The sequence below is a fragment of the Polypterus senegalus genome, chromosome 10, assembly GCF_016835505.1.
Source record: "Polypterus senegalus isolate Bchr_013 chromosome 10, ASM1683550v1, whole genome shotgun sequence".
Lineage (NCBI taxonomy): Eukaryota > Metazoa > Chordata > Cladistia > Polypteriformes > Polypteridae > Polypterus > Polypterus senegalus.
Genome location: NC_053163.1, coordinates 23,390,908 through 23,417,294, shown reverse-complemented (window position 1 = coordinate 23,417,294; position 26,387 = coordinate 23,390,908). Strand labels below are relative to the sequence as shown.

The 26,387-nt window shown below is 40.4% G+C and overlaps 1 protein-coding gene across 2 annotated transcripts; it reads right to left on the bottom strand.

Annotated features, from left to right (window-relative positions):
- Window positions 1-6,768: 6,768 nt before the first annotated feature.
- Window positions 6,769-24,999, bottom strand: LOC120536203 (tripartite motif-containing protein 16-like). 2 transcript variants are annotated; one of them, XM_039764542.1, is made up of 6 exons: window positions 24,422-24,999; window positions 16,142-16,237; window positions 12,546-12,779; window positions 12,288-12,447; window positions 9,736-9,786; window positions 6,769-7,681 (listed from the first exon to the last, which is right to left on the bottom strand). In XM_039764542.1, the coding sequence occupies exons 1-6, from the start codon at window positions 24,764-24,766 to the stop codon at window positions 7,134-7,136; spliced, it is 1,434 nt and encodes a 477-aa protein (XP_039620476.1). In that variant the 5' UTR covers window positions 24,767-24,999; the 3' UTR covers window positions 6,769-7,133. The 2 variants fall into 2 exon arrangements, with proteins under 2 accessions (XP_039620476.1, XP_039620477.1); XM_039764543.1 differs by having other exon boundaries at window positions 12,546-12,776.
- Window positions 25,000-26,387: the final 1,388 nt, after the last annotated feature.

The following is a 26,387-nucleotide window of genomic DNA, read 5'->3' as shown; positions in this document are numbered from 1 at the left end:
TATATTTTACTAACGTGTTGAATTCGGAGTCAGGATTTGATAAAGGCAAGTGGCTGGTTTTAACTTCACTGTTAAAGCGCAGATTATAAGCCGACGTTGTAATTTTATTTGTTTTTAAGAATGAAAAAAAGTTAATTTTTCCCTCTAAAATACCATTTGGGATTATCTATATATCATTTCTGGGAATTAACTAATTTTTGTAAACGAGTATTTTTTAATGAGCAAAATGAATTATATTCTTATCGAGACTATATAAATGCCCCTAACATTATATATATTTTTTTAACCAAAAGCCTTTTAAATTATGCACAGTATCCCCTAAACATTGCTCATTTTCACAGAAGCATTTTGTATTTATGCTAGTATATTTAAAATTCTGAAAAAAAAAATGTAATTATTTCCTCTAATAATGGAATTCAAGCATCACACTGCAGAAGCAGTAATCGTCTTTTAAGAAACATATTAAAGTCTTCTGTTCTGTCCAAGCAACACGATACAAAAATGTTAGGCAGCTTTCTGTTACCCTACTAATTTATTATTTAATAGTTTATTGTTAATTCATCTCTGAAATGTAATTTTTACCAGAGGGAAAGCAACATTCAAGCCTTCATACTGATGTCTGTCTAATTATAATTCTGGAAAAACATTAAGATGGTACATCTTACACTCTTTGCTTTAATAGGTAAGGAGTGAAGTAATATACTGTAGCGACCCGTGGTTGAGTTTTAAAGTTTTCAGAGCCGAACTCAGCCGTGCACTTCTCCAAAGCTGGTCGGCCAGCGGAATGCCAGCGCCTTGCACACAGCTGTACCTAGCTCTTAAGCAAGCGAACAGTGCCGAGCACTCGTGTCCCATACACCGCACGACTCCTAGTGTCTCTGCAATCATTGCTTAGATGAAATCTTAGCAATACACAGCTCTGTCCTATTGTATCTCTTTATTAGAGCAGATAGTCAGAAAACAAATCTCATTGCTTAGCCATTGCCAAGGTCATTAACGAAGCCACCTTTCTCATTGATGGTAACTATTTACAATTTAATAACCCCGGACGGCAATAACCCAAACCCATCCCACCAGTTGAACACAAACACATACAACAAATTACAACAGGAACAATAATTCGATTGCCTTGCTAATTTAACACAACAGTAAACTTTACATAAATTACCCACAATGCATCATGCCGCCAGCGCTGGCTGCCGGGTCACTACAATACTCTCTCTCTCTCTCTCTATATATATATATATTCTAAAAGTGTAACAATTTTATGTGACTTTTTATGTCACATTTTTTATCACTCTTTAAATCGGGATTATTTTAAAAACTACATATATATGTTTGGTATTATTCTTTTCAGTATTTATCAAACTTTAACGTGATGTTGTTAGATTTTCAGATTATTCTGTTTTTAAATTATTAACTAAAAAACATCAAGAACTCACGTCCCACTAGACGAGACTTTGTGCCATGAGATTTAACCACGCCCGGGGCGGAAATGAAAGACAATGAGTATTACAGCTGCTGTACAGGCTTTTAAATGTTCGAAGCGCAGCCTGGCAGCAGCAGCAAGCCAGCAGCTAATCGAGCAAAGAGGAGGAAAAAAAAGCTGCATTTGTTTCCCATTGTATCACCGTTTAATAGGGGGTTTCGGAGGAGTGGCCACGTATCCTTGGGGTGCGTTCAGCCCCCCTCTTCACAACGCGAGCAGCACAGACGCAAAGTGGCTGGTACGTAGCACAGGCCGGGGGTGTTGGCAAGCGAAGCAAGCAGGGGGGAACCCCCTAGTAAAAGTATAAATGTCAAAACATCAACCATCTGTTTTGGAGAAATCTTGAATTGACAGAAGTTTATTTATGCACAATTTATTATATTTTGTTATTTTGTTTGTCTGTAAGATGTTCATTACATTTTTTGTGGGTGCACATGTTATTAGTATAGCAATGGAGACATCATTGAGTAGTAGTGTTTGTTAAAATTGATTGTGCCATCAAAGGTTTTAATTGTTCATATATTAGAGTCATGGAGCATTGTACCATCTCTGCATTTTCACAACATCTTGGAGAAAATAAGTCATGAATCTGAAAGACGGCTTGCAAAACATCACGACTGGTAGGGAAATGATGAGGCAGGCAAAGCCAAGCACTCATGGCAGCAGGGGTGATTCATATTAAGACCTGCACGTGTCCAGAGTCACTGAAATTTACAAATGTGTCCTCCAGCCCTGCATCTAAACTGATGATTCCATAGATGCTAGGGAACAGCTCTCAGGAATCCAAAGAAACTAATGTCTTAAATATTACCAATTGTAATTCACCTCGCTCTCTTTCAAACTCCTTATTTCAATCTGTCTACTATATACTTTGTAATAAGGAGCTAAGGTCTGTGTGTCCAGTCCCTCAGATCAATCTGATTGGTCAGTTTTGCTTTTTTGTGATTTTTGTAACATGTTTGAAACAGGAAGTCAATCAATTGGTCAACTTTATTTAAAGTGCAGAATCACCAGGCAGCATGGACCCAATACACTGTACAAATTAGAAGAATACAATTATGTTTTACTATGTCTGCATTTCTCAGTTATTTATATCTCTTACTAAGAGGCTGACACACACTTGTGTCCATATATTCAAGCTTTGATATTGCTGGACGATTAGGCAAGCTGGGCAGTTTCCTTTGACAAAATGTCTAACGTGTAAATAGAAAAGTAGTGCAGTCAATGTGAAATTATACTTCTGTTTAGTTTGATGCTGTCTATTATAATCACCAAAAATGTTTCAGGAAGCAAAATGTATGGAAAAATGTGTTATCCAGTTGTTTTGTACTTACCTTAATTTACATCTTAAAAGATTACGATTGTTATGTATATGTTTTGTCATTGTCAGGTCCCAAGATAATCCTATTCCTCTTTATACTTTCTATTATTAACAAAATGCCTCAAACCCATAACCACTCTGTGAGGGGTGTCTGCTGCTGTACTTCAATATTCCTCCATTTCATTTACATCTACAGGGTGAGTTACTGAAGTACCACATTTCTCATGGTCATTGTGCGAGGTAGGGGCAGCCGAGTGGGTTGGCGTAGGAAGTCCTTTGATAGGCGATCCCTTGTAGTTTTCAGTCGGCAACAAGCCTTAGTCTGGTGCGCAACCTGCTTTCATTGTCAAAGTGTTCTTCAAAAACACTGAATCCGTCATCACTATGCACGGCGATAGTCGGGTGGCCTTCGTTATTTACCCGATCTCGATCCGTGTGATTTCTTCTTGTGGGGCCATCTCAAGTTGAAGGTATACACACGCCAATCTTAAAACCTTGAAGCCCTCATAGATGCTATTCACCACTAAATCACTGCTATTCCCCTTGAAATGGCGGTACGAGTCATGTGAGCCTTCAGAAATTGTCTCGAAGAGTGTATCGCTAATGATGGCCACCACCTTGAAGACGTCATTTTTAAAGCACTGTGAAAAAATTCTATTTTGTACACCCTTGCTTGTGTCGTAATCAGATTTATTTTTATCTTGTAGCATTTTTGTAGAATAAACATTTGAAATGTGGTACTTCTTTTTGGCTCACTCTGTTTAATAACAGGCAACTATATGGAGTACCAGAGCAGGCAGGAGAAAAAAAAAAGGTTGCACCTTTCTTTATGTATTATATGCCCCAAAAACAATAAACAAAGTACAAATATAAGGACTGTTTAGAATAATATAACATAATAGTAAGCTACCAGGTGGCTCATTGTCTTACTGATCACTCTCCAGTCTGGCATGGCCCTTGATCCAGCGTGGCCTTTGAATTGAGTGGTAGAAGCAGGCAGCATAGCCTGGCTTCCAAGAAAGGTGGTCTTCTCCTCTTTTGTGCATGGAAAATGATAGACAGAGGCAAGGAGATCAAACTTATGCAAGTCCTTTGGTTTCTTGTCACACGTCATGGGCCTGTATGCTAGTTGTTATTCTTTATTACATTATTCAGAACAAAAAGCAAGGAGCGGACGTATCATTACCAAGTATTAGATAAGACGTTCATGTCAAATTATAACAGACTGTATATCAGAAAGTGCTCAAAATATTGCAACATTTACATAAACGTAGCATTTTCCAAAAAGATCTGGTCTTGCCGACCCAGCTACTGGTCAAAGATATCCAAACCGACCAAGTCAAATATGATAATATGTTGTCACAGGTTTCTGTGCCTGTTGCCAGGCCAGTCATTAAAACATTTGTTTTACAGTCAGTCTTTGACTAACCCTTGTATCTTGTCAAATCTTTTCAAATGCTTGACTTTACTGGTTGATATTAATTCTTTCAGGGCTGATGTTGACTTTTGTCAAAATTCAGGAGTAGAGGAATATGATCAGCTATAAACTGCAACAAAAGTGTATGTTTTAGTTTGACTCTCTTTGCTAGAAGGAACGTTACATAGCCTTGATGATTGAATTTCGATTCCCTACACGTGCATGAGTAGCGAAGAGTATACAACTTCAAAAATGGCACCGACATCTGGTGAGAGACCAAAGCGAATGTGCAACGCAAAATACTCCATGAACGTTTTACGTAATTTTGTTGAATAGGACTCTGACCTGTCGGACTCCGAGTTTGATGCAAGTGATCTGGAGATGGATATCAAAAATGAAAGTGAGGTACCAGCATCATCTCGATCGGTCCCCAGCTGATCGTGGTGCTGAACACTTTGTGTAGCTGATGCACCTACAGCAGCATTTGCCTGGGAGGACCACCACTTATGATGACAAGAGGTGCAAACCATATTGCATCACACTGCAACCGTCACCACCACCCACCTGCTGTGCGAAGACAGCCAGGCAGCAGGCCCACCATGCATTCCTGTTGACCAATGAGGTGCCACTGCTGCCAGAGATGCTGAACATGCGCCAACAGCAGCCACAGCACATAGCAACTGACGTTTTATGTTGACTTATGTGTGAGACCATTGCTTTGTGTGCTTTCCAGAAAACTGAGTTTTTTGGAAAAAATATTTAGCCCTCAAAGAGTTAACTCTTTCAGGGCGGATGTCGACTTTTGTCGAAATTCAGGGGTAGAGAATGGTAATCAACTGTAAACTGCGACATTTTAGTTTGACTCTTTGCTAAAAGGAAAGTTAGCTTTGTTGATTTGTCCTTGATGTCTTTCACATGCATAAGTAGCGAAGAGCAAACAACCTCTAAAATGGCATCAGCATATGGTGAGAGACCAAAGCAAACGCGCAAAGTAAAATACTCCTTGGACGACATTTTGCGTATTTTCGCTGAATCGGACTCAGACTTGTTGGACTCCAATTTTGATGGAAGTGTTCTGGAGATGTGAGGTACTAGCATTAGCTGAACGGCCCCCAGTTGATCGCAGTACTGAACACATTCGTGCAGCTGACATGCCTACAGCATACCACTTATAACAGGGGTGCCGAGTTCCAGGCCCGGAGGGCCGCAGCGGCTAAAAGTTTTCATTCTGACCCTTTCCCTAATCAGTTTTCACTGAAAATTAACTCCGGATGGATTTTAATAGCCCTGTTTTGAAGGATTCAGTCCTCTGAATTTATTCTTTTCTTCATTAAATGACAGCCAAACAGATGACCAGCTAAACTGGGATTTCAAACTCCAACCAATTTCACTCCAACCAATCTCTTAATGAGAAACTAATTCTTGTTGTTATGTAAGCCCGTTATTTAATTCCATGGCGTGTTGTTGCTCTCATTCTGCCACTGCAGACATTTCCAAAACTGTCAAACCATCAAAATGTTTTGGTGACCTGAGAGAGCAACCTTTAGTTTCAGATACTAAGTGATGGGCACAGGTGAGCTGGTCAAGTGGCAGCTTGTTTTGTGTCTCATTATTGTTTGGCTGCTAATTAAGGCAAAAGGAACAACTAAGGGGCCTGAGTCACATCATTTACAACTAAGGCAAATTAAGTTAATTAGCAGCATAAACTGGTCACTAATGAAGAAAATGGTTAGAATGAAAACCCTGCAGCCACTGCGGCCCTCCAGGACCGGTGTTCGACACCCGTGACTTATAATGACAAGAGACACAAAACAGATGGCATTGCACTGCAACTGCCACGTGAAGACAACCAAGCAGCCGGCCCACCACGTTTTCCTGCTGGCCATCGAGCCACCCCCATTAGCAGACGCTGCTGCCAGAGACGTCGAACAGGAACCGACAGCAGCCAAAGCACACAACAACAGACATTTATGTTGCCATTGTTTTGTGTGCCTTTCAGAAAATGGAGTGTTTTGGAAAAAATATTCAGCCTTCAAAGAGTTAATTAAAATGATTCTTTTAGCATTATTGTATTAAGTGCTGGGCAAGACTCTGGTCTGTTGTTCAAATCCTGGAAAGGGCAAAGGTTCTATTCTTCAGAGTTCTGGTGCTTCCTGTCTTGCTATATGGCTGAGAGACGTGGATGCTATCCAGTGACCTGAGATGAAGACTGGACTCCTTTGGTACTGTGTCTCTACAGAGAATCCCTGGGTACCGCTGGTTTGATTTTGTGTTGCTCATGGAGTCCCGAATGAGGCACATTACCTGCATTGTGAGGGAGCGTCAGTTGTGTAATTCCCTGAGAATGACCCTGCTTGCAAGATCCTTATTGTTGAGGACCTGAGAGGCTGGACTAGGCCAAGGGGATGCCCATGTAACCCCTGGCTGCAGCAGATAGAGGGGTATTTCTGGAGGGTGGGACTGGACCGCATGTCTGCCTGGGGGGTTGCCAACTGGGATCCTGAGCTGTTTCGTTGTGTGGTGAGTGTGGCAACATGCTGTACCAATGCCTGCTCCCCAGCCTGACCTGACCTGACCTGAAGAGTGCTGCTGTAATACACACACACACACCCCTCAAATTAGATTAAGTGAGTTTATGTTTATTAACTTCTGGTGCCTCATGCAGTATTATTTCCTGCCTTGCACCCAATGTTGCCAAAATAGGTATGTGTTCCCTGAAATTAATTAAGACCTTTTGAAAATATATTTATATATGTATGTATATATTTTTCAATAAATGTTTTAATGGGTTATTTTATAAATATTGCTTGCCACACCATAGCAAAGCTTTTCACTCTATAGTGTCATATAAATGTTGTTCTTGTGGGACATATTACAATATTCTCAATCATGGTGTTGATCAATATTCAGCTCAGGGAACTCTGCTTTAACTGACAGATTGTGATACTTGATTTATGGGAATAAACCCAGAAACCAGGATACAGTGGCTCTTTGAAAGTGTTTCTAAAGCTGTACAGGTGGGTCATTGTGTCCGAGACACTATAAAAGGACAAAGAGCCAGCTAGGCAGTCAAGATACACTCCTATTCTGTGGCAAGGATGTGCAGTGATTTTAGTTTCCTTCTTATTGTGTTGGGCAGAGAAGCCAGAATCAGAACATCTCAAACTCCAGGATTTGGCGTTCTGTCCAAGGATACACGTGTCACATTTCTCTTTCCTGTTAATCCCTCTGTATGTGACTCCAATGACAGCCTTATTTCCAGTCCATTGCACCTCCCAGTAAAAGCAGGACCTAAAAAGACCCTGTGTGCAGAGGACTTGGGACCACCAGTCGAATCTCTCTGGATGGTCTGGATATGGCTGAGAAGTGTGTACCAGAGTCATCCTTCTGTTCCCGTCTGAAAGGTAAAGGAATTTGTTTGCTGTGTTTGGGTCCAAGGAAAGGGAGCAGGAACCTGATCAAGAAGAAAAGAAAAGAAAAGAAAAGAAAATTGTCCATTGAGTAAAAACTGTAATGTGTCAGTAAACAGGGAACAATTGGGGGTGTTCTCAGAATAAAAATCGAGAGTGGTCTCCACTAGACTTTCTCGTATACTCAGCTATGGGGATGGATATTTGAGGAGTAAACCGCAAGATAATGATTATCTCTATTCTGGGAAGGCTTGGAAGGACACGATATGTGATCTTCTCTGAAGACAATTTGACGTCACGCGAGACAAGGCAGTGAGATAAAAGGACAGCTGCTGTGCAGGCTTTTAAATGATCGAGGCGCAGCGCGACAAGCAGAACACGCAGCTCGGCAGCAGCAGCAGAAAGACAGCAGCTGATCAGAGCACATTTCCTCAGCGTGCGTTCACTCCCCCTTGACAACACGTGCAGGCAGAGACGAGAAGTGGCTGGAGCGTAGTGCACCTGGGTTATTGGATAGGGGTGGGCAAGCAAAGCAAGCAGTATTTTTATGTTTATACACTAAAGAGCCATCGACAACAAATTAAATCAAATTAATAATATATTAAACAATTATTATAAAAGTAAAGTTGAATACATCTGACTCACTGAATAAAAGGTAAAGTACCACTTCCAGTTAGTGGAAAAAGCCCAAAAGTTGATTGAAATCTACCTTTTGTACCAAATACTTATATGCAAAATTTGGTTGACCTAAGTGAAATCGTACTCAGTTTATCGTGTTTACACACACACACACACACAGACATAATTCCAAAAATGGTATTTCTAGACTCAGGAAGGTCTAAAACGTTGAGATTCATCAAAATCTCGACACTGAATTTTTGGACGATTCCAATACTTTGTTTACGAGAAAGTAAAAACACAACTAGGAGGAATGGGAGGTGTTAGAGAGGAGGGCTGTTCTAGTAATGGGATGGGAGGAAGAATATCCACCAAACTAGATGCAGTGCCTATAAAAAGCACAGAACCTCATGAATACATTCAAAATTGTGCACCCCTTACCATCCAGGGAAAATATTACAGGTATATGTCTCTTCCCAGGCTGCTCCTTTCCTCTGATCTGCACTGATGGTCCTACCTAATAGATACCCAGGACTCTCTGCCAATGCCCAGGATATTCAGGCATCCTGCAGAGCTACAGGTATGGCACTGTCAAAGCAACTCACATAACAATAAGGGCATCTTTGCATTGAAGGCCAGTGGGGCACAGCCCAAACAGATGTGCTGCAACAGAAGTCATAAGCTTCCTTGATTCATTTAAATTTTACAAAAGTGTTTATAACAAGCATCATCTTTTTCTTCTTTTTGTAGCAAGTGAAATGTTCTTTGTGCCAGGTGCTGCCAATCTGTTTCTGTGTTGGCTCTTCTGTGTTTTATGTGTACCCCTTGGTGTGTGCACATGTGCAACCTGAACTTTTTGGGGCATGAAGGCTTCAGCCCCTTATTCTTAGCTCAGTTGTGGTGTGTTGTTCGGAGTCTAAGTAAGTATTGCATTTACTGCCCTTATTTTGGGATTTCTCTGTCTGGATTTTGTGTGTGGTCTTGTTAATTTCATTTATAAAGATAATCAGGTGGGCTCCTCTCTACAAGCCAAAGTTTTTTTTTTACGATTTTCTTTCCCTTGTGAGGTATTTTAAGTTTCTGGTATACTTAAATTTATTTTTGTGCCTGCAAGACTGAGGCAGGCCAGTGGAGGCTGGGATTAAGCCCACTGGGGTGAGGCCTTTTCTAGGCAGGCAAAGGAGAGCTGGCCTGGCTAGTGAAGTCTTTTGGACACCCCTGTCTCATTCTGGCCTTGACTCCATTTCACAACAATTAGTTAGATAAGTTAACGTTCTCGTTAGAGAAGACTACACGCATAAAGGAAATGCAGCCCCATTAGAATATTCCTGCCACAAACACCACTGCAACACACGTCCCAGTACATAAGTCTTTTGAACTGGCCGGATCTTTAATGACGTTGTCACCTGCAGTTCTGCTATGTCAATGCATTACCAAACTATATAATGGAAAATGATAATAAAATGAAATTGAGACTTACATTCTAAAAACTCTTCTCTGGTTTGTGGAAATGGCTGATGCATGAAGGAAGCTACAATAAAATAAAAAAGAGAAAAGTATAATTTTAGTACTAGATTATTCACTTGAAGTTGTGTCATATTGTTTAGGTTAAGGGTCTGCAGAATCAGCCTTGTAGGTCTATAGTTACTGCAGGCTTTTGATCCAACCCAGTTTCTTAATGAGAAGCTAATTATGGTTGAATTACTTATCGCTCACTTTATGCTTCATTTTAGATTTCTCACTTGTTAAGATCTCCCATCCATAATGGCTTTTTTTAGTATTAACTCTTTCAGGGCTGATGTCAACTTTTGTCAAAATTCAGGGGTAGAGGACAGTAACTGGCTGTAAACTGCGACAAAACTCGACTGTTCGACTCTTTTTGATAGAAGGAAAGTTACATAGCTTTGCTGATTTAACCTTGATACCCCATGTGTTTGTGAGTAGGAAGAGCAAACAACTTCTAAAATGGCATCGACATACGGCGAGAGACCAAAGTGAATGTGCAAAGCAAAATACTCCATGGACGTTTTACGTAATTTCGTTGAATAGGACTCTGACTTCTCGGATTTCGAGTTTAATGTAAGTGATCTGGAAATGGAGATCAAAAAATGAAAGTGAGGTACCAGCATCATCTGATCGGTCCCCAGCTGACCTTGGTGATGAACACTTTCGTGTAGCTGAGAGGACCACCACTTATGATGGACAAGAGGTACAAACCATATTGTGCCACACTGCCACTGCTGCCCACCTGCTTTGCGAAGACAGCCAGGCAGCCGACCCACTGTGCATTCCTGATGACCATCGAGGCACCCCCGTGCAGCCACTGCTGCCGGAGATGCCGAACATGCGCCAACAGCAGCCACAGCACATAACAATAGACGTTTTATGTTGATTTATGTATGAAAACATTGTCTTGTGTGCTTTTCTGAAAATTGAGTTTTTTGGAAAAATTCAGCCTTCAAAGAGTTAAAGAGCTGAATTTCACACACCGGTGTGGGCCCCACTCATTTACTTGGCCAGGAGGCCTTGATAATAGAAGGTCAATGAGAATTTGACACGACCTTCTTTCCATGCCAGGAAATTTCATTGGCTACATCTGGGCAGGCGTCCTAACAGCCACTGAGAGACACTGAGGATGGACTTGGGAACAGGGAAGGAAAGCACAATGGAAGACTGTCTGCTATGGGCAGAGCATCCACCTGTGCATGGAATGACAGCATCCTTTCTAGCATTATGGATGCCTGCAAGGCATCATGGAAGTTGTGGTCCCATGGACCTGCCCTGTCAGGTTCTATGGAGGTTGCCAGGGGAAGCTCTAGGATAGTGATGATACAAGAAACATTGTGGTCCTGTCTGTGCTTCCTGGAGGCAGTAGATCAATTACTGCCTGGTGTGGAGTTAATAGAGAGCCCACCACTCAGCTGAGGGAGTCAGAATCGGGAGAGTAGATGGACAACACTCAACAGGGTGGAGTGCAGGAGGCTGGAGAGAATAAAGGCCTGAAGACAGTTCTGCGCTATACTATCAGAACTCTTTATGGATGTTTGAGGAAGAAATGTGTATCAGGTACACTTGGGTGGTTAAATAAAACAACTGGGATTGAAGCCAGGACTGTCTGTGGTAGTGGTGTCTCGGGTTTCGGTACACCCCCTGGTGACCACATTTATCATTAGCAATAAAATTTAAATGACAAAGGAGCCAGCAGATCTCCATCAAACTTGTTTCCATTTATACCTGTGTGTATTCATTCCGAACTATCAGGATTAATAAAATATCTGGAAGTAAATTGAAGAGAAAAAAAGTGAAGGACTAAGGATTACTAATCTGTTTCAGGCAACAAATCATTTGAATGATATCCTTGGAAATTAAATAATTTGGACATGAGTCTCTGTAGGCTTTGCGGCCTAGGAACCAAGTTACCTGAACTATTCTATAAAATTTCAGAAATTATTTACCGCTCTGATGCTGAGCTTTCTGATCATAAAATAACTAATTACGATAGCAATTTACGAGAAGAATTCCTAATTAATTGTAGAATTACGGTATTTGAGGGTTCCCCTGGATGCCTCTTTCTCTTGCACGATTTGACTGAAAAACTAATCAGCACGTTGCCATCTCATAACAGGCTTAAGTTTCGGGTTTGGTATTTTACCATCCAGCTGTTTTAGCTCTGGTCTTCAAGAAACCGTGACACAAAGACAGACACACACCCATTATCGAGATATCAATGTTTTCAGTATCAGGGGACCCTAGAATGTCAAGATCCATCGAAAACCGGAAACCAAAGTTTTTGACGAATCTAAAGCTTTCACTCCTCCCCCACAGATGATAGGTTATGGTGGGGGAGGTCAGAAAGCGAAAAAATTTACAATACAAGAATGAAAACACTAGCAGGCCATAAAATTAAATATGACTGGTTATTGGCAAGGATTGGTTTCTAATTATGTGACTGGGTTGGAACAAAAACCTACAGCCATGACAGCCCTCCAGGACTGACTTTGCAGACCCCTTGTTTAGATAACTGCTTTATACCCGGCACAGGATTTTGTTCTCTTCCTTGTTGGCAGATTTTTTCGATTCTCTCTTTCACATTATATATGGCTTTTTCCATGCTTGTTGAAAAGAAGTCTGTAAAGGCAATGAAATGGAGTGGATCCTTGTCTTTGGGCTGCATTTGGTAAACTGAACAAGCCTGCATTAAAAAAAAAAAACAAAAGAGTTAAACATCTCTGAGGAAGAAATAGCATAGTCAAAATGGAGTCCCCTTTAAATATGCCCTCCCACCCTCACCTGGAGGAAGTGGATGTGGTCATCTGTCTCGGAAAGCTTAGTCAGCTCAGCATCTCTCCTCTTCAGCTCCTCTATCTCCTTTTCCAGTTGTTTCATGGCTTCTTTGGCTCTCCTCAGTTCTTGCTTCTCTAGCTCCCTGATCTGCTCCATGACTTTCCTGTTGGCTTCCTCAATGGAGCAGAGCAAGGCATGGAAGGCATCCTTACATTCCTTCATATCTCTCTCTGCTGACTTCTGATTGAGAAACAGAGTTTCTATTCAGTAAGACAAAGGTACCTTTCCATTAGACAACCATCTTCAAGACAAAGCAAAAAGAAAGGGAATGTCCTCGAGTGGCCCAGTAGAAAACACAAACTGAATTTCATTGAAAATCTAGGGGTGTGGATGGCAACAAGTAATCCTGTCCACCTGAAAGAGCTTGAGCTGTTCTACTAAAAAAAGAGGCAAAAGCTGCCATGTTTACATTGTAGATCGGAGTGTCCAGCTCCGGTCCTGGTGGTCTACAGTGGCTGCAGGTTTTCATGCTAACCATCTTCTTCATTAGTGAGCCGTTTTTGTTGCTAGTTAACTTGTTTTGCCTTTGTTTTAATTGATGTGTCGCAGACCCCTTAGTTTTTTCTTTTTCCTTAATGAGCAACCAAACAATAACGAGACACAAAACAAGCCACCACATGATCAGCTAACCTGAAAATAAAGAAACGTGAAAGTCTTGGTCACATCAGCCTGCTCAGGTCACCAAAACATCTTGACGGTGGTCTTAGAAAAAACAGAAAATCAACAGAATGAGAGCAAAAGCCAGTCCTGATATCCAATAACGGCTTTAATTAACAGCAAGAATCGGAATCTCATTAAGAAACTGGTTGGAGTGAAATTGGCTGGAGTCTGATGTTCCGATTTAGTTGGTCATCAGTTGGCTCGTTTCACATCTCATTTTTTTTTTGGGCTGCCATTTAATGAATTCGGGGGACTGAATCCTTAAAAACAGGGCTATTAAAATGAAGAGAAAATGAGTTAATTAGCAGTGAAAACTAATTGCTGATTAGGAAAAGGGTTAGAATGAAAACCTGCAGCCACTGCAGCCCTCCAGGACCGGAGTTTGGGTCTACGAACTTGGATTTCCAAGTAAGACAATTGTGTGGACCTCAACATAAGGGTGAGTTAAATGTACTTAGTTTTAAAATTGCTAATGTTACATTCGAAATGAAATGGTTACAACATTACAACATTTATTAATAAATATAGTGTTTCAATCTCAGCTTATGAGCTTGGTATTATAAAAAAAAATCAGTTCCGCAAAAGCTGTCATTTAATGAAGAAACAAATCAATTCAGCAGACTGAATCCCTAAAAACTGGGATATTAAAATGAAGGAAAAAGGAGTTAATTAGCAGTGAAAACTGCTCGCTGATTAGGAAAAGGGTTAGAATGAAAACCTACAGCCACTGCGGCCCTCCAGGACCCCCTATTGTAGATGTTAATTCAGAACTCATTTTCGTGATCATATAGATCTAGTCATGATCCTTCTGGCACTAATAATTACTTGTGAGCAGCAGAGTTGCAGGCAGAATTACAAAGCAAATTACTAGTCAGAAGTAGGACAGCGCAATAAACAAAGTCAACATTAATGTCCATCAACTTGTTCTGCCAAAACCTAACTGATGGTCCAAAGCTTTCCTGGGTTTTTTTTTTTGTATTTGAAATAACAGGCAGTGGTGTCTGGGCATTTCAAAAATGTTCCTCACTCAAAAACAAGGGGGCGCGTAGCCTGCGATAGACCGTACATCACCCAAGTGTAATGTAATAAAACCTCGACTGTTGAATTCTGTGGTCAGAGAATGTGAAGGAGAGTTGAGTGTTGAAGCTGAAAATGGCCTTTAGCAATCATACCAATGGAAAATGTACTGCTTGATCGTAAAAATCTGTAAATTATGAGTCACAAATGCAATACTCTATTCTTACATTTTCTCTCTAGATCACAAAGAAGGAGTTAGGATTAATTCCTTAGACACCCTCTGAATTACATCTTCTCCCATAAAATGACAATGTGGCTGATTTTCCAGGTTTTCACTTGTTGCCTGATGTTCGCAGAAGACATAAATTTTGAAATCAAGGATAGCTAAGGTTTAGGGTAGTGCAAGAGAAGCCACCGTACTGGTGTTGGCTTTTTTAACATGTATTTAAAAGTTGACTCTCATGCACTTTTATCTAATAAAAAGATCATGAGCAAACCACACTTCCTGGACACCATTGACACAGCATTGCACTGAGAGCTCAGTTATTCGGTTGACTCCATAATTTGGGGTAGGAGAGATTGGATTAACTGCACTGCAGTTCCAAACACTTCATATCATTCCAACTGTACAAATTACTTTTCTTTCTCAGAATGGTACCAGGGTCATTTCTAACCACGCAGACTGTAAGGATATACTGAATAAGTTAGTTACTTGTTTATCATCCAGCACCCAATACCACATGTCCTTCAGAAGAGGTCATCCACCTGAAGCTAAGCATGTTTGGGCCAGACCAATACTTGGATGGGAGACCACCTAGGAAAGCTTGGGTTGCTGCTGGAAGAGGTGTTGGTGGGGACGTCTATCTTGTGGTCTGAATGTGGATCCCAATGCCACAAGTGCGGTGAAAGGGACGCCATGCTGTAAAAATGGCACTGGCCTTTGGATGAGACATAAAACTGAAATCCTGAATTTCTGTGGTCATAAAAGATCCCTGGGCATCCCTTCTAAAGAGTAGGGTGTACCCTTCTTTAGGTAAGATGTACTTCTTCAGGCAAGATGTACAGGCCTGAGTTGCTTTGAAAGCTTGCATATTGTAATCTTTTAGTTAGCCAATAAAAGGTGTCATTTTGCTTGAATTCTAGCTGGCAGGTCCCATGCATTAGTAAAGATTGCTGAGAGAGATGGGTCTGGCAGCAGTCGTCTGTAGCCCCACAATGCAGTAGCTTCCGCTCGACAGCCAATTGGATTGCAGGTTTTTATTACTTGATTTGCTTGACTTGAGTCAGATAACCCTCCCTAAACACTAATTTTGGACTGTAATTTATCAAATTACAGTCAACAGAATTAAAAATAATTACAGCAGAACACAGATTAGCCAGCAGAGTGGAGAGTTAGATTGTAATCAAAAATCAAGATAGATCAGTCAATCAGCTTCATACCTAGTTAGACCTGAATGGTTGGTCTGCTGGAGCCTAACCCAGCTAGCATAGGGCACAAGGCAGGAACAAACCCTGGACAGGACGCCAGTCCATCACAGCCTGAACACACACACACACACACCAGGGCCATTTTAGTGTCACCAATTTAACTAACCTGTGAGAGGAAACTGAAGCACCTGGAGGAAACCCACACGGACACGGGCAGAATATGCAAACTCCACATAGGGAGGACCTGCCAAGCGAACCCTGGCCTCCTTACTAAAAGGTAGCAGTGCTACCACCAGGCCACCGTGCCATCCTTTCAGCACATCTGACCTGATAAAAGCTTTATGTGCTTTTATGTCATCCATTTCACGTTTTTAAGATTTATTTCTAATGCATTATCTGACTAGAAGTTTGTAATGGTTTTTCAACACAATACTCACCTTAATAAGATTTATAGAAAATTCCATCGCCTCCAGCTCCTTCTGTCTTTTCACGATCTCCTTTTTGATTTCTAATAGTGATTCGTCAAGCCGCTTCTATGTGATAAAGCATTGTTCATTTCTCATTATCACGCATAACATCAAATTCAAGTTGAGCTATGCACATTACAGACTAAAGAACAGCACAGAAATAGTGTACATTCAATTTCTGTAAAACGTTAAGCTTTAATTTTTTTTTAAATAAACTGCTCATTATCATATAAAACTGAAAGAACAAAATCATTGTAAAGAATTGTAAAGTGCTTTCTCCACTAGTTTCTTATTAATTAATAGCTGAAGTGCCCAGTGTTGCCTGGGTACATTTATATATTAGGCTAAGGAAAGAAATCAAAGCTTTATGAGTTTTTTAAATAGTGACCCTGTTGTTATTGCTAGCAGTCCCATCCATCATCCACACTGCTTCTCTATCAATGTGTCTGTTCTCGTGATTTAAGAATTTGTTCTTTTTGGGTCGGGTTGGATTCCAGACTTGCGGTAACTCCTTTCTGGGTTGTAAAAACGTATGTCTGACTCGTTCTTTTAGTTCAAGTTGGGCAGTTCCTAGCACTTAAATTATGACAAGGCAGGAGTTTTAAAAACCTGTTGATTCTCCTTAGTATTGTTCTGCACTTCCACTCTCGATGAAGCCTCACCCAGCACCCCCACCCCACGATACTCCTTTGTATATTACAGTAGACAGAAGCAGCACACAGCATTGTCTGGGTACGTAATGTTGAGCTCTGGTCATTTTGTCTGCACATTTGGCTTCAGTCTGTTCAGATGTTTCACTTGTTGAGTCAGCAGGTGGCACTGGTGTGCAAATTGTGGCACACAGGAAAAAAAAAAAAACACTGGTACGCTCAGTGTCAAAAATCTGGGTTCATATCACAAGAGCAAACTAGATTTATTAAAGGCAGACACTTAACTTCCAATCTCCGACACCTGTTCAATTTAACATATTCACCCACGAAGTCTAACACCCTAGAGATATTATTATCGTTGGATGCAGAAAAAGCATTTGATATGGTTGAATGGGACTACCTTTTCACCACATTGGAAAAATTTGAGTTTGGCCCTAACATATGTGCAAGGATCAAACTACTGTATGCCAGTCCAGAAGCTTCAGTTTGTATTAACAATATTATTTCAGACTACTAGAATGTGGTACTAGACAAAAATGCCCTTTGTCGCCACTGTTTTTTGCAATTGCTATAGAGCCACTGGCATTTCACTGTTGAAATCCTTATAAGATAAAGGGGATTATCAGAGAAGGGCTTGAAGAGAAAATTTCACTAAATGCAGATGATATGGTACTCTATATATCTGATCCACTAAATACCGTACCTGCAGTCCTAACAGCACTTACAGAATTTCAAAAGATTTCCGGTCTCAGAATAAATTTAAATAAAAGTGTGCTCTTTCCAGCACACAATATTAGATTGGACACCTTCCCTTTAATCATTGCAGATCAGTTTAAATACCTACGGGTAAACATCACAAGTAAACAAAAAACTCTTTATCAGCAAAATTGTGCTGTCTGCTTGGAAAAACTTAAGCAAGCCTTACATAGATGGTCCACCCTTCATCTCACTTTAGCTAGAAGAATTAACACTGTCAAGGTGAACATCCTTCCTACGCTTCTTTTTCTATTTCAAAGCATTCCAATATACATCAACAAATCATTTTTAAGAAGTTAGATTCAATCATAACTTAATTTATTTGGAATTCAAAACATCCAAAAGGCGACCCTACAAAGAACTAAGGCAGAAGGTGGCATGGGTCTACCTAACTTTCAGTTTTATTACTGGGTGGCAAATATACAAACTATAAAAACCTGGACATTGACACAAATGGATGAACATGCAAAGGCCTGGTCCACAATAGAAATAAAATCCTGCTGTACTTCTTTATATTCCTTGCTGTGTACCCCAGTAAATACAAGTTATCACCAATATACTAACAACCCAATCGTGCTTCACTCACACTCACTTCACAGAATATGGAATCAATGCAGGAAGTACTTTAAGATAGAGAAGCTTTTATCTGTGGCACCTCTGCACAATAACCACCTTTTTCCACCCTGTCAAACATATGCAGTTTTTAATGTCTGGAAAACATTTGGAATTAAATCACTTAGAGATCTGTACACAGACAACGCCTTTGCATCCTGCGAAACAATTACACTCCAAATTTAACCTTCCAGCAACAAATTTCTTTCACGACCTTCAAATTAGAAACTTTGTTAAACAAACCCTGCCCAACTTTCCTCACCTCTAACCTACTTCTACTCCGGAAAAAATATTGATCGGTCTTGAGGGCTCAGACATCACTTCTGTAACATATAAAAACATTTTAAAGTCCCTCCCTTTCAAAGATCCCAGAGTACATTGGGAAAAGGATCAATCATTTAACATTTCGGAAAAAGAATGGAAGGCAGCAATGCACAGAATTCACTCGAGCTAAAATCATCTATCGAGCAATTCTGTCTCGTTTAAAATTGTCCAAAATGTTTCCAGGGCAAGATCCAACCTGCGAACGTTGCAATCGAGCTCCAGCCTCATTGTGCCACATGTTTTGGGCCTACACCAAATTAACAACATTCTGGACTACAATCTTTAAATGCCTTTCAGAGAGCCTTGATGTCACAATCCCTCCTAATCCACTAACAGCTGTGTTTGGTGTACTTCCAGATGGGCTTAAAGTGGAGAAGGACAAACAAACTGTAATCGCCTTTACTTCACTATTGGCACGCAGACTTATCTTGCTCAACTGGAAGAATCCTAACTCTCCTGTTTTAAGTCAGTGGGTAACCAATGTTATATACTATTTGAAATTGGAAAAAATCAAATACTCACTTAGAGGATCTATGCACAACTTTCTAAAAACCTGGCAGGATTTCATTTCGACTATTTCATTTATGTTAGGTAGAATGCCCAGAGGGGACTGGGCAGTCCTGTGGCCTGGAACCCCTGCAGATTTTATTTTTTTTCTCCAACCGTTTGGAGTTTTTTTCTGTTCACCCTGGCCATCGGACCTTACACCTTTTCTATGTTAACTAATGTTGTCTTATTTGAATTTCTTATTTTGTCTTTTATTTTTCTTTTCTTCAGTATGTAAAGCACTTTGAGCTACTTTTTGTATGAAAATGTGCGATATAAATAAATGTTGTTGTTGTTAATTAATAACATTTTAGAATAAACATTTAAATTGAGGAAGCAGATTCTCTTCCCTCTTTTATTCTATTTATTTACTTACTTATCTAGTAATAAAGTTTCCCTCTGTTGGCCTAGCCCTCTTTCTCATGGGTGGGGTTTGCCTTGACTTGAATCTAGTTTTGTAAAATTTGATTTGCTTGTATGGAATGTTGTTTGATTTTAATAAATTCAATAAAATGTTATAAAAAGAAAAAAAATATATAGGTTCCAAAGTAGCCTGTCTTGTCTGTATGGTCATTGAGAGAAACTATGCAAAATTTGGTCCAGATCAATCAAAAGGTGTAGAATTGTATAAGAAACCTACAGACTGACAGTCTGTTTTATAGAAATAGATGTAAATTCTGAATTTTTTTCTGCTGCAGGGTTGTAAACAGCTGGAACTCATCCTGGCAGCACTGGGAAAAGTATAGGTACCAGTCCTGGATGTTGCGCCAGTCCTTTATAGAGAACACTGGCACACAGCAGTCCAAATGCCAATCATTCTAGTCACAGATGCTTGGACTGAACAGTCAGATCAAATTATTATTTTGTCACTGTTTTTCACTAGCACAGAACAAAGATCTTGAAATGCACTGCTAGCTATCTTAAATACATTTCAAGGTATCTTGCAGTCACATCTGTGAGCATTTTGTGGGCACATCTGAAATGCAATTCAAGAAACCACAAAATGACGTGCTGTAAAACTGCCTGTGTGTTCAGTGGAACTGTCTATTTGGAAATCTCTTGTAATGCATCTGGGACGTCTAAAAATGACATGCAGCTATTTTAAGATGGATTGGTGATGTCATAAATACACTTCAGATCTGTCGAAATGGCCTTGGTTTTATTTTAAAAGATAAGTTTGGTATTTTTTCAAGTCAAAGTTATTTCTTCACAAACACGCTATATATGCATTTGCCATGCAAAATCGTGTTCTAAAGTTAAGTGTTTTCAAAAAGTGTAATAAAATATCTTGCCCACGCTGGTGCCTTATAGTAGAAGCCAATGGGGCATGGGACACCTATAATAATAGCCCATTATAAATTACTAGCTGTAAACAGCCCGGGCTTCTAGAAACTATTGAACTCTTCAGAAAATAATTAATTGCAGAGTCGGCGGTTTTGTTTTGCAGATGTGCTCGCCCCCCTTGTCTATCAGTGGTTAAGTGAGTTTTTCTCTCGTTTGTCTTTCCTTGGTGGTTTCACTTTGGCGACGGACTCACTTTCTTTCAGCTTCATGCTGTAGCCTCGGACTTCGTTTTTCTTCTTCCAACTTGTTAACTTGGAGCTGCCTTGCTGGCTCTTTGACCTTCATGCTGTATCCTTGCACTTCAGGGTCAGACAGAGAGGCACACGCAGTTCCACTCGTAGATGTTTATATATAAGATTATCATTATAGTTTTATTATTGAGATATCTAAAAATGTATTTTAGATATCTGAAATTTGTATCAATAGGAATATTTCCTCGTTTTAAAATTTCACAATATCTTAAAATATTTTTCAAGTCAAAGTTATTTCTTCTCAAACATGGTATAGATGCATAATAACAACCCATAATAAAAGCCTAAAAACTTACCAATCAAGTGGCAGGCATTTTGATATAAGAAAACATTCCTTCCATGTGACAACAAAAGGGATCTGGAAACAATCGTTTCATTGTTCTTGTGGTAAGGCTATGTTTTCTATTCACTTGTGTGAGTTCTCACATAAATATGGAAGTAAATCAAAACAAAAGCAGCCATGTGACATGAAGTTTACTGTGATTTGATCTTTCAAGAGGAAACCACGTCTCCCCAGGTTACTGTGGAAGAAGATGAGCACTGAGGGAGCGCACACAGCCGGCCTTCTTTTAAATGACGGAATCTCATAATATTGGTGTTTTTTTGTTCACAAAGGACATGTATAAGTTATTTTACAATGTGTGTGTAATCGCAAGACTTGGACCAATACTCAACAACTGTATCGGACATTCTCAGGAGTGTTTTTAAGTTTTTAATTAGTAGTAGTAGTGTCCATGCCCCATTAGCCTCCATTGTAAAGCGTCAGTGTGGGCAAATATTCTTAAACAATTATAGAAACTGCCTTGTGTCCTGTGTTGGCTGGAATTGGCTCCAGCAGACCCCCATGACCCTGTGTTCGGATTCAGCGGGTTGGAAAATGGATGGATGGATGCTTAACTTTAGCATACGGTTTTGTGTGACAAATGCATATATACCATGCTTGTGAAGAAATAACTGACTTGAAAACTACTTGAAGATATCATGAAATGTTAAAAGGAAGAAACCTTCATATTGACTCACATTTTAGATCCATCCATTTTCCAACCCACTGAATCCGAACACAGGGTCACGGGGGTCTGCTGGAGCCAATCCCAGCTAACACAGGGCAGGGTGCCAACCCACCGCAGGACACACACAAACACACACTAGGGCCAATTTAGAATTGCCAATCCACGTAGCCTGCATGTCTTTGGGAGGAAACCAGAGCAAACCCGCACAGACACGGGGAGAACATGCAAACTCCACGCAGGGAGGACCCAGGAAGTGAACCTGGGTCTCCTAACTGCAAGGCAGCAGCGCTACCACTACGCCACACTGCCTCCCCGAATTTTAGATATGTGGAATGAAATTCATGAAATCTTAAAATGGGTTATTCCTTTATTTCTGATATTGTACAATGTATTTTAAGATATCTTTAATTTTATTACAAGGTATCTCAAATACGTTTTCAGATATCTTAAAAAAAAGGAATCATTAAGTTACTTCAAGACAGGTACATGCAGTCAAGGGAGGCAGGTGAGGCTCATCATGAAAAGTGAAAAAACTAATAATAATAACATAACATAAATGTGTCCACTGGTCTTTGATATACATTTGTTTTCTGTATGATTCCAATCATTTTTATTATTTTTATAGTCAAAATCGCTGAATTTGCGCATTTCCTGTTCAAATACAGAGGAGAAACGTGAGGTGCAGCACCGACGAGCCTCACCTCACCCCAGACTGTGCTCTTCCTCACACACGGGGTTGATGCATGAAATTGGCACGTGCCTGTTGCTGTCTCTCTGTATGTCATCAATATAATGTTTGCAGACACGTTTATCATACACTCTGACTTTCCACAGTCTGGCTAATATCTTTAATGAATGTGTTTGACATATTTAGTCTTGCTGATCGAACACAAAACTGCAGTGAAAAGGCACAAGGTGAGGCAGACAGTACCGTGCTGCCCTGAAGGGAGCACGTGAGCCCAACAGGTGCTGTTCTTCTACGCAGAGGCACCAATAAGTTATCGATATCAGAAAGTCAAGTACACTGCAGTGGTGCGTTTATTTTTATATTTTGTTCCGACTGACTGCCAAAATGGAAGATTAAGACTTTTAAAACTAAAGGAAAACAAGGAGGACTTTTACAAGAAAGTGAGTGAGATCTTCGAGGAGAAGGATAGGCGCATGGACTTCATTTACAAATAAAGGTAAGACCATAAATGGTTTTCAATTTTATAAAACAAATTGGATCAGACTAAGAATAAAACAATCCAATATTTGAAGACTAAATTTTGACCTTAAATAAATATTCTTTTGTTTTTCTTGTTATCCTTTTGTTGAACAGTCTGTATTAAAATTGAATAAAGCAATATAAATATTTCAATTTAAGGTCAAAATTGAAATCCGTTTTTTTTTTTTTTGTACACCACTCTATACTTTCATTTGTAGTGAATGAGTATGAATTGTGGATTCGCAACAGCAAATTTAGAACACATGGAGGGTGAGGAGCAAACACGCTCTCTCCGCTCTCTCTCGCCGCTATAAATGTAACGTCCTTTCTTAGCCAAATATGCGCCTTACCTGTGTGTGTAAAGAATGCTGATGAGATATGAAACATGACCAGTAGTCAGTGTGCATTGGGCCAATTGAACAGTGAATAAGCTACTCTTTTGGGTTCATATATTTGTAAATCTGACTCTGAAGGAGTTAGGGCCTCACCAGCCATGAACCTCACCACATGTCACTGCTTCAAGATATCTGAATATCTATAATTGTGTTGTAGATATCTCAAAATGATATGTCAAAAACATTTCCAGATATCTCAAATCAGATTCTTGTGCAAGCCGAGATCTCCCGAATGAATTTCAAGATATCTATAAAGAGACAGAGCGTGCCATTGCAGGAACAGGAAATTTCACTCTAGCCATCAGCTTAGTCACTCTTCTCTGGAGAAGGACCCCCGATGAATGACAGCTGTTGAAGGAGCTGCAGTACTGGTGTGAGGATCAACGTGGGGTTAGGAGAGACTGCATGCAGCAGAGCAGGAAGAGGAGGAGGGTGAGTTGGCTTCAGGTGGAAACATGGGTGATGGAGTGTAACCTACCATCATCATGAGTTTGAATGGAGAGGAGAGACAGGGCAACAAGTGTTGTGCCCTCTCTTGATGTTTGGATATTTGTTGTTCAGGGGAAGTGCCCCGGGACCCTTAAACAGTAGGGACATATTCTTAGTTGCAGTTTATGGTTCAGCGATTCTGTTGAGAGTGAAACAGTTTAAGTAAATGGGCCATGAATTGCACTTCCTGGAAAGCGTTGCTGTGTTGTTCTTATCTTGGCAATTGTTACAATATGAAATTTATTGTGTACTGGACTATTGGACTCAAAGTACATGGTATCACGCTCACACCCATGTTTACTCTGACAGGACATCAAAACAGTCAAAGAAATTCATCAGGAGTGTAGATTCTGCTAAATCTATACCTAAAGTGACACAAGTAGTGCAATTCAGGCAAGTTGTAATCAATCCTGAAGAAGGAGCCTGAGTTGCCTCAAAAGCTTGCATTTTGTAATCTTTTTAGTTAACCAATAAAAGGTGTCATTTTGCTTGACTTCTCATTACAGACGATAATGACAAATTCTGAGCAGAAACCAAACGCAGCACAGGAACAGATAATGTAACTGATCTTAAGAAGCAGCGGAATCTGAGGAGTCAAACCTGTTTGAAACTGGCGGCAGACTCCGTTCAAATCAAGCGGTAAGAAAACGTACTGTAGCTTCTTACCTGTTGCTCACTCCGCTCCAGCTCTAGTTCAACTGTAACGTGATTTTTATGGTCAGTGGCAGCGCACAAACAACAGATGCACACGCGATCCGTCCTGCAGAACACTTCCAGGCATTTGTGGTGTTTAGCGCACAACTTCTGGCGCAGATCTCCCACTGGGTTCACCAACTCGTGGTGCTGCCAGACTGCGCCCTCGAAGTGAAGCTGGACGTGAATCTCGCAGAATGAAGCTAGGCAGGTCAGGCAGGATTTGGCCGCTTTGGATTTCTGACCAGTGCAGAAGTCACAGTCCACATCTCCAGTCCCAGAGAGACTAGGTGTGGTCCCCGGTAGCTCCTCCATCATTTTTTTTTTTATATTTGCAAGGGAGGGCTTGAAGAGTGAAGAAGGTTGTGTTGGGTTGCGGGCAAAAAAAAAAAAACGCTCCAGTAATCCCAGTACGATCCCAGTGACCAGTAATCTGCAGAAGAGAGAGAGGCAGGAAAAAAGTAGTTTGGAGATCTCCAGACGTTGCTTGTTCCGCCAAAATGCTATTATATATCTCTCACTGGAGAAACCAAGAGAGAGAATGAGCTCTTAAGGAAATGAAGCTCTTTGTGGCTTCTGTATCTCTGCCAACGTGCTGTGTGATTGGGAGGGCACGGCTGAGGCGGGTCACGTGACAGGCATTAGGCACGAACGCTAATTTAAAGTTGCTCTCTTAACCTGTACTGACGCATTTAAAACCTACTAGAAATACTGTATTATACTGTGTGATTATTAAATTTAGTTATTAATATTCAGGGCTTTCAGAAAATATTCAGATCGCTTCGCTTGTTTTTCACATTTTGCTCTGTTGAAGCCTTGTGTTAAAATCATCCATCCATCCATTATCCAACCCGCTATATCCTAACTACAGGGTCACGGGGGTCTGCTGGAGCCAGTCCCAGTCAGCACAGGGCACAAGGCAGGAAACAAACCCCGGGCAGGGTACCAGCCCACCGCAGGGCGCACACACACACACACACCAAGCACACTCTAGGGGCAATTTAGAATCACCAATGTACCTAACCTGCATGTCTTTGGACTGTGGGAGGAAACTCACACTGACACGAGGAGAACATGCAAACTCCACACAGGGAGGACCTAGGAAGTGAACCTGGGTCCCCTAACTGGCAGTTTTAAAATCATTTAAATTATTATTTTTTTTTTTCATATCGTTCAACACCCAATTCCCCAAAAACAAAATGAAAACAAGATTTTAAAAATGTTTTGCTAATTATATATATATATGTGTGTGTGTGTGTGTGTGTGTGTGTGTGTGTGTGTGTACCATCATTCATACCATATATACCATACCATATATATAGGCTATACATACCATATCATCACCATCTCTCTCTATATATAAAATCCAACGTCAGTCTCTCTTTCTGTCTGTCTGTATGTCTGTCCACCTTTGACAAAGAACTACTTAACGGATTTAGATCTGTTTTTTTTTTTTTTCTATAATTTGCTTGATTTTGCGACTTCTGTCATGACGCTAAATATCATAGTTCGCCTCCAGGAGCGATATATTCACGCTAATCCGAGACACAGGCTGCCGGCCGAGGCTGGCAAATTGAGCATTTAAGAGATTATACCCAAGTATGCTGTGCCTCTGTGACATTCTTTTGAGTTAATAAAGTTAATAAAGCCATTGAGTTAATAAAGCTATTGTAATAATCATGACCTGCATTTTTTTCCATACAGAAAACTGTGAACCTACTTTTGCCCAACTTGTATATATATACAGTAAAGATAATAGTGTCTCCACACTCCTTCACATCTCAGTGTGAACCTGCTGCCATCTGTGAAGAGAATGGGGAGCCAATGGCTGAGTTACCAATTGTGGTATTCTCTGGTGAATGCCAATCCAGATCCACGGTGATAGGCTATGAGCACAGGCCCAATAGGAGATGCCAACCTCATGGAATCTGTTTCTGAC